General features: G+C 37.7%; 2 protein-coding genes across 2 annotated transcripts in view; one reads left to right on the top strand and one right to left on the bottom strand.

Annotated features, from left to right (window-relative positions):
* Positions 1-599: 599 nt before the first annotated feature.
* On the bottom strand, positions 600-2,932 carry DEFB129 (defensin beta 129). The gene is given in 3 exon segments (XM_016148794.2): positions 600-768; positions 770-1,091; positions 2,875-2,932. Coding segments are annotated over 3 exon segments (549 nt in total).
* A 9,378-nt stretch (positions 2,933-12,310) lies between these two features.
* Positions 12,311-13,087, top strand: part of DEFB125 (defensin beta 125) — an 88,349-nt gene continuing 87,572 nt past the window's right edge. Inside the window, exon 1 of the transcript XR_001597429.2 lies at positions 12,311-12,608. The gene's annotated coding sequence lies outside the window, so the exon portion shown is untranslated. The remainder of the gene's footprint in view (positions 12,609-13,087) is intronic.

Raw genomic sequence — 13,087 nt, 5'->3', positions numbered from 1 at the left:
ACTGCTGCAACGGTGTGCGGACTGCGGTCCAGACTCGAGTCTGAAATAAACTCCCTCTTGCTCTTGCATCGGTGTCGGCTTCTTGGTGGTTCGTGGAGATACGAGTCGGGGCATAACAATTTCAAAGTCTTAGTGCAAAAAAAAAAAAAGAATGCGAAATGTCTCAAATAATTTTTATATTGATTATGTATTGAAATGATGTTTTCAATTTACCACATTAAATAAATGTATTATTAACATTCATTTCACCTATTTCTTTTTCTTTTTAAAATGTGGCTACTAGAAAATTCAAAATTATCTACATCGTTTGCATTTGTAGTCTGCATTTTTTATCTATTGGAAGCACTTCTCTATTATACTTTTACCCCTTCCCCTCCTCTATTCCCCATATTCTCATCTTAAATGGCTCCATGAATTAGGTTATGTTCTTCTGTGCAGAAGGTAGACTTGGTCTCCACATATTCTATTTTGCGTATGGGCCTTTTCCCCCTAATCTAGGAAAAAGGAAAACATATCTTTTGATATTTTTCTTCCTGTCGCTTTAAGAAAAGACTACCATATGACCACCGTAAATTCTTGTTACAGAGACCTAATTTGGATCATCCCTGGGTCAAATTCAATGCTGTAGTCATCATTCCTGGTATTTTCTTTCTCTTGGGTATGTAAACTAAAATTCCATTCCTTTCCAGCTCTATCTCCTCTGTGAGGCTCCTGTGAGAACTCTTGGTAGAAGTAGCAGGGTATGTAATCTTTCCTGTGATCATAGGTGGTAGCAGAGTTCACGGTGTTGGCATTTGAGATGATGATGGTGTTGATGTTAGCAAAATGGCTTTTGCTTCTTTTGAGATGAAATAAAATATATTTTGTTTGTATTACAGCCCTAGACTTCTTGGTAGTTTTTAGTAGTTGTTGGGAGTCTTCTTCAAGTGTGTGAGACATTTCATTTTGAAGGTAGTTATTTATCAATTGAACCATTTTTGGGTCAGCACAACATTTTTTCTTCTTGCATTTCTGTACCTCTTTTTCACTCACAGTGCAGTGGTCTTTGTGTCTCCCTAAACCCATCAAACATCTTCTCAAGCCAAAGAATTCTGCACAAAAGAAAGAGAAAACCACTGGGCTAAGGTTAATAACTAGATATGATCTTGAAACTGCTAGAGGGAGAGGAATAGAGTAAGAGAAACTTTGTTAATACTAAATTTTAAGTACAGAGTTTAGAGGTGTTGGTGGAGGCACCTGGAAGGCCAAGATAATTTCTATACACCTCTAAAATTCAGAATAAATCTCTAGTCTCCCTTCATTGAGTAACTTTAAAAATCTAGGGCACATAGAGGAAAGGAGAAAAGGGAACCCAATTATTTTCTTTCAGATAGGATTTTCTACCTCCAACTTATCATCTTAGACACTTGTAGGACATTGCTTTCTCTCCTGATGATTCTAGGAAATACCAATGAGAGTAATATCTGCCATAAAACAAATCCAAGAAAGAATTTCAAGAGAATCAATACAACTTTCAGGAGTGCTGGCTTCTTTCCAAAGCCAGTGGTCTATAACCTCACCCTCTTCAATAATTGCCTGACCTGTGGTTCCTGGAGCATGGTGTTCTATCATTCTCAGCCTCTCTGGACACTCTGTCCCTTAGTAGTCTTATTCATTATCATAGGCGTAATCTCACCTCTATCAAGAGAATTTCCATGCTGTCATCTATATCTCTGACCTCTCTGTTCAGTTTAGTACTTCATCTTCATTATCTGGATGATTTTTCTATTCCAATGATTCACCTTTCATTCTGAATTTAAAAAGTTCTCTCTCACTCATCTTAACAATTTGACTGATTTTCTAAAATAATAGGAAATTTACGCAGCATCTAATGGTCACATACATTGCAACATTGTTTCTCATCAAAGACAAAACAGTAAAATTCTCATATTTTAAGCAGCGACATTGATTAACCCCATTACAGTCATGTGGAATTTGAGGCTCAAGGTGGCTTAGTGACTTTATGCAAGATAATGCAGTAAATGATTTTTGAAATTTTTTTTTAAAGTTATATTTATTAGGGTGACATTGGTTAATAAAATTATATAGATTTTAAGTATACAATTAAATAATATATCACATGTATATTCCATTGTGTGTTCACCACCCAAAGTTAAATTTTCTTCTGTCACCCTGTATTTGACCCCTTTACCCTTATCTATTTCCCCTCCCCCATTTCCCTCTGGTAACCACTTATTTCTGAAACAAGTCTCAATGCTTCTCTCTTCTTTTCAAGAAATGATGGCCACGCCTCTGGTTCAGCCTTTTGCTACAATGTATTCCTAGATGCTCTTATGGATAATTTAGGGGTTTCTAAGACAACAAAGGCTAATAGAAAGGATGAAACTGTAAAATTCTGAAAAAGTTTGAGATAGAGAATGTAGATCTGTTTACTGGATCTTAAAAAGAAATTTTGGAGGGCACAAGGGTAAAGACTTCCTCCTTATTACACCCAAGTACAAACTGACAGGAACCTTTGCTTCAAGAGATGGTTTAAATTAGAAATGGAGCAAAAATGAGGGAGACTTGGATTGAGTCTCAGATGATAGCTATGTAGAGGGTTGGAATGCAGCTTTGTATGTTGGGTAGTTTCTGAGCACACACACAAAAAGCACCTTGCTTTTGCTGTGGTGAGCTCTCGGTGTGTCTCCATCAGACAGTCTGGGGTTAGGGACTGTGGGGATGTATGGGGGATGATGCATGACTGATGCAACAGGTAGAGAGTCTTCAGCCATCTCTTTAGGCAATTCATCTTTCAGCATCTCTTTGGGTTCCCAGTGTCATGGACCCTGCTTCTTTATACTGACTCCTCTTAAACTCAGGATTCCACATTACCTGTGTTCACCTGGAACTGTAGCATGAGGCTGTCAAAGATTGGATAAAGGAGTTTCATGACTGGGGTGCCAGAGAGGAAGGCTTGGATCTGGGTTGGTATTCTTGAACTCCAGCTTTTATTGGCCTCTTCGTGGCCTTAGGCCATGATCAGTGAAGTACATCCAAAGCTCACAGCAGTGTATTTCCTCTGATTCTGTTTGAGAACAATTTTTTCCCAAACACCTTTATCCAACACATTTCCTGCTCTTGATCCTGGGGAAATACAAGAAATATAAGAAATGAAGTGCAAGTCCTTTGCATCTCCTTAAAGTTTGAGCAGGGCAAGAGTAATGTATTTTCTTCACTATTTGTAAACTAATTATGCCTAAGACTTTCAGAGTATGAGAACCAGAAGAGCAGAAATTGCTATTTTGGATTCCTGGAGAATAGAAACTGTCTTTTTTGTCCTGATGTCTCCAATGGCCAACATAGATCCTGGGTCAACATAAAAACTCAGTACATGTTTGTTGAGTGAGTTTGTGAAAGGCATCTCTTGGCATAACTTTTTCTTTTTTATTGAGATGTCACATTTTTAGTTTCAAGTATACAAACGATGATTTGATATTTGTATATATTGTGAAATGATCACAATTTCCAGTTAACATCCATCACTGCTTATAGTTGTAATTGTTTATCCTTGCGATGAGAACTTTTAAGATTTACTCTCTTAGCAACTTTCATATATATAGTACAATATTATCAACTATAGTCACTCTACTGTACATTACATCCCCAGAACTTATAACTGGATGTTTGTACATTTTGACCACCTTCATCCATTTTGCTATCCACCTCTGGCAACCATCAATCTCTTCTTTCTATGAGTTTTTTGTTTGTTTGTTTTGTTTTAAGGTGGACATATAAGTGGGATCATATGGTATTTGTCTTTGTCTGACTTATTTCACTAGCATAACACTCTTAAGGTCCATACATGTTGTTGCAAATGGCACAATTTTTCTTATGGCTAAATAATATTCCAATATATATTTCATACTTTATTCATTCATTCATTCATTCATTCATTCATCAGTGGGCATTTAGATTGCTTTGATATCTGGCTATTTTAAATAATGGTGCAATGAACATAAAGGTGCATATATCTTTTTGAGAATGTCTTTATTTCCTTCAGAAAAATACCCAGAAATGGAATTTCTGGCTCATGTGGTAGTTTTATTTGTAATTTTTTGAGGAAACTTTGTACCATTTTCCATAGTAGCTGCACTAATAGCATTCCCACTAGCAGTGCATAAGGATTCCCTTTTCTTCACACATCACCAACACTTATTATTTCTTGTCTTTTTGATTATAGCCATTTTAACAGGTGCATGTCTTTGAAAAAACGTCTATTTAGATCTTCTGTCCATTTTTAAATTAGATTTTTTCTTTTTTAGCTATTGAGTTGCAGGAGTTCTTTATATATTTTGGATATTAACCTCTTATTAGATTAATGGATTGCAAATATTTTCTCCCATTTGGTAGGTTGCCTTTTAATTTTGTTGCTGGTTTTCTTTGCAGTGTAGAATTTTTAGTTTTAGGCAGTCCCACTTGTTTATTTTTGTTGCCTTTGCTTTTGTTGTCAAATTCAAAAAATTATTGCCAAGACCAATGTTGAGAAGCTTACTGCCTATGTTTTTTTCTAGGAACTTTATGGTTTCAAGTCCTACGTGTAAGTATTTAATCCGCTTTGAGTTATTTTTTGTGTTCCCTGTAAGATAGTGGTTCAGTTTTATTCTTTTATATGTGTCTGTCCAGGTTTCCCAACATCATTTATTGAAGAGACTTTCATTTCTCCATTGTATATTCTTCACTTTTTTGGCTTAAATTAATTAACCATATATGCATGGGTTTATTTTTGGCCTCTTTATTCTGTTTTATTAATCTATGTGTCTGTTCTTATACTTGTACTATACTGTTTTGTTTACTATAGCTTTGTAATATAGTTTGAAATCAGAAAGCATGAAGCCTCAGCTTTGTCCTTTGTCAGGATTGCTTTGGCTATTCAGGTTCTTTTGTAGTTATATATAAGTTTTAGGAGTATCTTTTCTATATCTGTGAAAAAAACCATTGGAATTTTGATAGGTTTTGCACTGAATCTGTAGTATGGACATTTTAACAACACTAATTCTTCCAATCTCAGAGCGTGGAATATTTTTTCACTTGTTGGAGTCTCCAATTTCTTTCATCAGTGTCTCAGTATAGGTTACGAATGTATAGATTGCCTCTTTGATTAAATTAACTCCTGAGTACCTTATTCTTTTTGATGCAATTTAAAATGGGGTTGTTTTCTTAATTTGTCTTTCTGATAGTTCATTACTGATTTTGGTATATTAATTTTGTATCCTGCAACTTTACTAAATTTGTTTATTAATTCTATCAGTTTTTTTTTTTTTTATGGAATCTTTGGGGTTTTCTCTATGTATTATCATGCCACTTGTAAATAGTGACTGTTTTATTTCTTCCTTTCTGATATGGATGACTTTCTTTCTTTTCCTTGCTTAATTGCTCTAGCTAGGACTTCCAATATTATTTTGAATAAAAGTTGCATACATTATGTCATTTGATGGTGTCTCATAAGTCTCATAGGTTTTCTTCATTCTTTGCTATTCTTCAAAAATTTTTTTGTTCTTTTGACTGGGTAAATTTAAATTACCTGCCTTTGAGTTTGCTAATTTTTTCTCCTGTTTCATCGAATCTAACATTGAAAATGTCTACTGAATTCCCTATCCCGACACATGCATAGTTTTTCCATTATCGACATACTCCACCAAAGCAGTTCTCTTGCTTCAGTTGATGAATGTATGACATATTATAATCACCCGAGTTTATAGTTTATATTATGGTTTGTTCTTGGTGTTGTGCTTTTTATGTTTAGACAAATGTATTGTGACATAATGATGTAGATTCATCATTATGATATCATAGAAATATCCACTATGTTCTACTTATTTACCCATCCCTCCACTCCAATCTCTGACAACACTATTGTCTCCATAGTTTTTCCTTTTAATGAATGTCATAGAGTTGTAATCGTACAGTTTGTGTCTTTTTGAGATTGGCTTCTTCCACTTAGTAATATGCATTTGCATTTTTCATGCTAACTGTGCTCCCTGGCTAAAGGGACTGTTGACTTGTTTTTGGAGGTGGGAGGAGCCACTGACTGGTCTCTCTGGGCAAAGTTACTAGCTGGGATGTGCTCTATTGCCAAGATTCACTCACTGATTACTGCGAGACCTGCTCCCTTTTTTGTTCCAGTTGCCTTCATGTGGTCTATGTTTGTTAATTGCCCTAGGGTTCTCCAAAATAGAAGTGGGCCTACAAAAAATGTTTAAGAAAGGCTAGGAAAACTGAATTCTTCCTTGGGTTCTTTTTTCTCCACTGGAGAAATTGTAGGTCGAGGAGATCACTCTCAGTATGGGGCCATCCTGGCCTGGGAGGGTGGGAGTTGTAGTCAAAATGAACCTGCCCTCTTACCCTTTTAATAAAAATTTTTTTTGGTTTTTATACTCTATACCTCACTCCATCTTCTGGGATTTTCAAAAATACATTTTGTTTGTGCATTGTTACTAATTTGTATTTCTGTGAGGACTAGATATAAAGACCTCCTATATCACCATCTTGCTTACTTCAACAGCAAAGTGCATTTGGGGGATATCACTATGGTTGCAAAGTAGAAATTGAATCTGAGTGGGTTCATAGGAGTGACAGTGGGCTGGAGAGAATGGAAGACCTTCGAGTAGAAAGAGTATTCAGAACAATTGTGTAGAAGGTGGGAAGGAAGGATCATAGAAGTGCTGCTCAGTTTTCCTTTAATACGTTCCTTTCCACCTTCTCTCATGAACTTACTCCTATTTATCTCTCAAGTCTCTGCTTAATTGTAATTTCTAAAGAAAGGCTCTTTAAACCCTGGATTACTGTTGATCCTTTTATTTCAAGCATTTATTTATTTATTTATTTATTTATTTATTTCATTAGATATTTATTGAGCATGTGTCATGTTCTAGAAACTGTCTTAGGTGCTGGTAATATAGTAATGTATACCATAAGCAGTGTCTACCATCATGGAGCTTACATTAATTGGTCTTTAAAATATGAGCAAAACCAGATAGTCTTATCTTCATAAAACTTTTGTTGAAGGAGGCATATAGGGAATCGAATCTCTGTAAAAATTGAAAATAACGAATTTAGATGCCACTAATGTACACAGTTATGGGATTTTCACAAGCATTGATGTTGGCCTTTTTTCATACAGATGGGCTCATAAAATAATAATGTTTGGGCTGTTAAGATATTGACAAGAGGGTAGGTGAAGTGATGAATCATGGAGTTGAGGTTCATAAAGAAAAGTGAGGAAGGATCTGTTTGGCACTTGGAATGTATTTGAGTAAGGGAGTATGTCTTGATAAATTTAAAGAGAAGCTGTTTTATAATAACAAAATGAAGAAGCTGAACATGTGTGTGGGTGTAATCAGAGAAGGTAGTGTTAGGAAGAATAGGTTCAATTCCGCTTACACTGCTGATGCATTAATGAGACTCTTGAAAATACTCTTGAAAAGGCTCATACCTCTGAGCCTCACTTTTCTAATTTTAAAAAGGCTGGCAAACAAAATTGTGACATATTTATACAAGAGACTACTAATGAGCAATTTAAAAAGGAACTACTGATACACACAACAACATGAATGAATCTCAATGATGCTGATGAAAGAAGCCATACAGAAAATAGCATATACTATGCAATTCCATTTATACTAAATTCTTGAAAATGTGAATTAATCTCTAGTGAAAAAATACAGGCTACTTGTTGTCCAGGCCTAGAAGTCTAGGGTGGAGGGAGGTGTGGACTGCAAAGGTGCATGAGGAATATTTTTTGGGGTGATGAAAATGTTCTGTACCTTGATTGTGGAGGTGGTTTTGCATGTGTATACAGCTGCCAAACTCATCCAGTTGTATAATTTAAATTGCTGCACTTCAGTGTACATAAATTACACGTGAATAAAGTAGATATTTTTTAAGTTGAAAAAAGTGCTGGCCATGACGCCAAACCCAAGTGTTATAAGTTTTAAGTGTGTTAACTTAAGTGGAAGTACTCAGGACATGGTTGGTGCCTGCAGAATATTAGCTCATCTCTCCTTGATGCCACCTTGCCGTCTGCCTTTATTCTTTCCCTTTCCCATCCCTATTGTTAGAGTCCTAACAGGGTTATTGTCCCTGGGGAAAAAAAGGAATATAAAGGTGTCCTGAAAAAACAGCTTAGGGAACTAAAAGATAAAAGACCTCAGAAGAAGGGCTTAGCAGCAAGGTCAGTTCCTTCCTCTAGGTTATATGATTCTAGTGTGATTTCAGTGATCAAGATAGTCCAGTGGAAAGTAAAATGAACTCTTTAGGGAGCTTCTAATAACCTTTCTTTCTGTTTGGACAGATTTCAAACTACTTAACCTGTGACTTATCTCTCCTACTAATGGGCCCTCATCCTGGGGACAGCACGATATGCATGCAACCACTCATGTTTATATACTTCTGCTTGGTACAGAGAGCAAAGTTTTAGAAAAGATTTCCCCTAATCCCTCCAGCAAAGACAGTGCAGCATATCTTATGTGTGTTACTGAGATTATGCATAGATAATTTCAATTATAGTTGACATGCAATATTATATTAGTTTCAGGTGTACAACACAGTGATTGGCTGTATAACTTTTGAAGTGATCGCCCCAATAAATCCAGTACCCATCTGACACCATACATAGTTATTACAATACTGCTGATTATATTGACCGTGCCATCCTCTACAACCCCATGACTATTTTGTAATTACCTATTTGTAACTCTCAATCCCCACCCCATTCCCCAATTTGATAACTATCAAAATGCTCTCTATATCTATGAAGTTGTTTCAGTTGTTTGTTTGCTTATCCTGTTCTCCAGATTCGCCATATGACCTTTGACTTTCTCTGTCTGACTTAATCCATTCAGCACAACACCCTCCATGTTGTCGTAGATGGCAAGATTTCAGCCTTTTTTATGGCTGAGTAATATTCCATTGTATATGTGTGTGTGTGTGTGTACACACACACATATATATATCAGCGTGTGTGTATATATATAGATATATGTATGTATACATCTATATCTACATCTATATGTGTGTATATAGATATCTGTGTGTGTGTGTGTGTGTGTGTGTGTGTGTGTGTGTGTGTGTATTTTATCTCCAATCATCCATTGATGGACACTCAGGTTGCCTCCATATCTTGACTACTGTAAATAATGCTGCAATAAACATAGATTCATATGTCCCTTCAAAGTAGTGTTTTGGGTTTCTTCAGATAAATACCCAGAAGTGGGATAACTGGTTCCTGCTTTGTTTTCTGTTACAGCCTTTGTTTAAAGTCTATTTTGTCTGGCACAAGCATTGCTACTCCAGATTTTTTTTTTCTGTTTGTTTCCATTTTCACGAAACATTTTTTTTTCATCCCTTTACTTTCAGTCCATGGGTGTTTTTTAATCTGAAGTGAGTCTCTTGTAGGTAGTGTATTTAAAGGTCTTGTTTTCTTATCCACTCGGCCACCCTATCTTTCGATTTAAAGTAATCGTTGATTAAATGCTGGAGAGGATGTTGAGAAAAAGGAACCCTCATACACTTCTTGTGGAACTGCAAATTGGTACAGCCACAATGGAAAACAGTATGGAGGTTCCTCAAAAAATTAAGAATTGATGTACCATATGACACAGCAATACCTCTACTAGGTATTTACCCCAAAGACTTGAAAACTTATATCCGAAAAGATATTTGCACACCAATGTTCATAGCAGCATTATTCACAGTGGCTAGGACATGGAAACAACCAAAGTGTCCTATGATAGATGATTGACTAAAGAAGCTGTGGTACATATATAGAATGGAATATTACTCGGCCATAAGAAGAGATGAAATATTGCCATTTGTGACAACATGGTTGGACCTCAAGATAATCATGCTAAGTGAAATAAGCTAGACAGAAAAGTTGAAAATCACATGATATCACTTATATATGGGATATAAACCTAAAAACAACAAACGAACAGGACAAAGAAACAGAGACTCATGGATGTGGACTATAGATTAGTAGTTACCAGAAGGTAGAGGGTTGGGGGAGGGGGGTGATAGATGGGGTAAAGGAGGTCAAATAAGTGGTGATAGAAAGAAATCTAACTATGAGAGATAAGCACACAGTATAAACACATATATGCCTTACTGTTAAAGTGTACAGCTGAAACTTATTAAATTTCATTAACCAATGTTACTATAAAAATAACTTAATTAAAATAAAGTTATCATTGCTAGATATCTAGTTATTGCCATTTTGTTATTCATATTTTTTATACTTTTTTCTTCTTAAAAAAGTCTAACATTTTCTGTAATATTGGCTTGGTGATGATGAACTCCTTTCGTTTTTTTTGTTTTGTCTAGGAAGTTCTTTATCTATTCTTCAATTCTAAATGATAGCTTTACTGGGTAATCTTAGTTGTAGGTCCTTGCTTTTCATCATTTTAAATATTTCTTCCCAATCCCTTTTGGCCTGCAAAGTTTTTGTTGAGAAATCACCTGACAATCTTATAGGAGTTCCCTTGTACGTAACTAACTGCTTTTTTCTTGCTACTTTTAAGAGTGTCTCTTTGTCTTCAACATTTATCATTTTTATTATGATATGACTTGGTGTGGGTCTCTTTGGTTTCATCTTGTTTGGGTCTCTGTGCTTCCTGGGTTTGTAAGTCTATTTCTTTCACCAGGTTAGGGAAGTTTTCAGTCATTATTTCTTGAAATAGGTTCACAATTCCTTACTCTCTCTTCTCCTTCTGGTTTCCCTATGATGCAAATGTTGTTACACTTGCCGTCCCAGAGGCTCCTTAAACTATCCTCACTTTTTGGATTTTTTTTCTTATTATTGTTCTGAATGGGTGTTTTCTGCTACCTTATCTTCCAAATTGCTTATTTGTTCGTCCGCTTCATCTACCATTGATTCCCTCTAATAAATTCTTTATTTCTGACTGATTCTTTTTTATGTTTTCTATCTTCACTTTTATGTTTTCTATCTCTTTGTCAAAGTTCTCACTGGGTTCATAAACTCTTCCTCTAAGTTCATTGAGCATGCTTATGTGAAATGTTTTGAACTCTGCAGCTGGTAGATTGCTTGTCTCTGTTTTGTTTAGTTCTTTTTCTGGAGCTTTGTTCTGTTCTTTCATTTGGGATGTGTTTTCTTGTATCTCCATTTTGGCTGCCTACTTGTGTTTGTTCCTATGTATTAGGTAGGGATGCTGTGTTTCCCAGTCTTAGTAGAGTGGCCTTCTGTAGTAGGTGTGCTATATAGGTCCCAGTGGCACAGTCTTCCCTGATCACCAGGTATGTCCCTTTAAAGGTTGTGTGTGCCCTCTTGTTGTAGTTGAGCTTTGGTTGCTATCTGCTTGTCAATGGGAGGGACTGACCCTTGGGCTGATTGGTTGTGACAGCTGGCTGTGACCAGTGGAGAAGCTGTTGTGCAGAGGCTGACCCTACAGAGCAGGATTCACTTTAGCAGGCTCTGGTGCCTGCCTTGTCTGCCCTTTGGGTGTGTCATCCTCAGATGTGACCCTGGGTGGTGTTCCTGGTGTTCGGCTCAGACTGAAGCTGGACACCAGGTGATCAGGCCAGGGCCTCCTTGTCTGGGGAGGGTGCCATGCTGCAGGCCAAGTTAAGCTGCAGCCTGTGCCCTTTCCAGGGCCACATGGAATGAGTCATCAAAGTAATCTGCAGATGGCTACCACCCACACTGGGTTTGGAAGTGCTTCGAGAGACCACGCCACGAACCAAGGCCTGCTGCCACTAGTGCAGGGCTTGGGGCTGCTCAGCAAGAGGTACAGGGCACACCAAGGCCAAATGCTGCTTGTTTAGGTTTTGCGATCCTTTGAGAGACTTTAGGAAAGTCTGCAACATGAGCCATGATAGGCCATTTGTATGAAAAATTCACTGAAAGTAGGTTGGTGACCTGCGTGTTGGGCAGGGTGGGGTCTCAGAGAATGTTGTGAGAGATGCTTGCAGTCCTGGCAGGATGCCTGGTGCTTGGAGCAACAAGGTCATCAGAAGCAGATGTAGACTTGCACACAAGGACACATTGCAGGGAGGGCGCACACGCCTGACCAATTCTGAGACTTCTTGCTCTAGGGATGAGAAAAGGATACTTTAGAGGATAAGAAAAAGATACTTGAGTAGAAATAGCTGAAAACATGGTGGTGGCCTTGAGGCTGAATCTGGGAATTGACTGTAGCTTGTATTTACTAACCTGATAGTAACCATTAATAAATTACAAGGCCAGCATTGTGAGAGAGAATAAAAAGCCATGGAGACAGGGGTGGGGGATGCTAGCATTGCCATTCTTCCTCTCCCTTATCCATGTTAGTTAAACATTTCCAGACTCCGACTTTTCTTCCAAACCGTCTCCACAACAAGGGAATCACCAGGCAGAGTAACCAGTGTTAGCTACTTTGATGGAGACGCAGATATGGCAGCCACCTGGGTCTGCAAGCCCAATTGGGGAGGGCTCAAAAAAGGAATAATGGCCTTTGCCGGCACATCTGCCTGGGAGAAAGCTGCCCTCCAGCCCTTGCCCTGAAGCCAGACAACTCAATTCCTCTCCATATGTCCATAGTACCTTTCAAGTCATCTCCCCAGCGCTGGAGCTTGAGGTGAGTGAGTCTGTCACCGAGTAAGTTCACGTGTGGGCCCTTTAAGAGGAAAGTCTGTGACTGTCTCAGTTTTTCATCTCATTCAGCCACAATCTCTGCTTGTTTTCATAGGCAGAAGTTGTGGGGACTTCTCTTCCTAACACCGGAACCCTGGGTTGGGGAGCCCAGTGTGAGGCCAGGACCCCTTGCTCTTTTGGCGAGAGGATCTCCACAACTAAGATTTTTCTCCCAATTCTCAACCACCACATGCGGGGATTGGACCAGCCCATTTCACATCTCTGCTCCCCCTATCAGTCTCCAGATGGCCTATTCTGTATGTCCCTCATTGTAGGACTTCTGTTCAGCTAGACTTTAGGTGACTCCCAATAATGGCTATTTTGTAGTTTAGTTGTAACTTTGATGTGGTTGTGAGAGGAGACAAGCTCAGCATTCACCTACTACACCATCATGACTAAAAGCTGCTAATTTTCTGGGGAAAA

This window comes from Rousettus aegyptiacus, unplaced genomic scaffold, assembly GCF_014176215.1.
Source record: "Rousettus aegyptiacus isolate mRouAeg1 unplaced genomic scaffold, mRouAeg1.p scaffold_m13_p_12, whole genome shotgun sequence".
In the NCBI taxonomy this organism is placed as follows: Eukaryota; Metazoa; Chordata; class Mammalia; order Chiroptera; family Pteropodidae; genus Rousettus; species Rousettus aegyptiacus.
The sequence above is the reverse complement of the archived record's forward strand: the minus strand, read 5'-3'. Positions and strand labels throughout refer to the sequence as shown.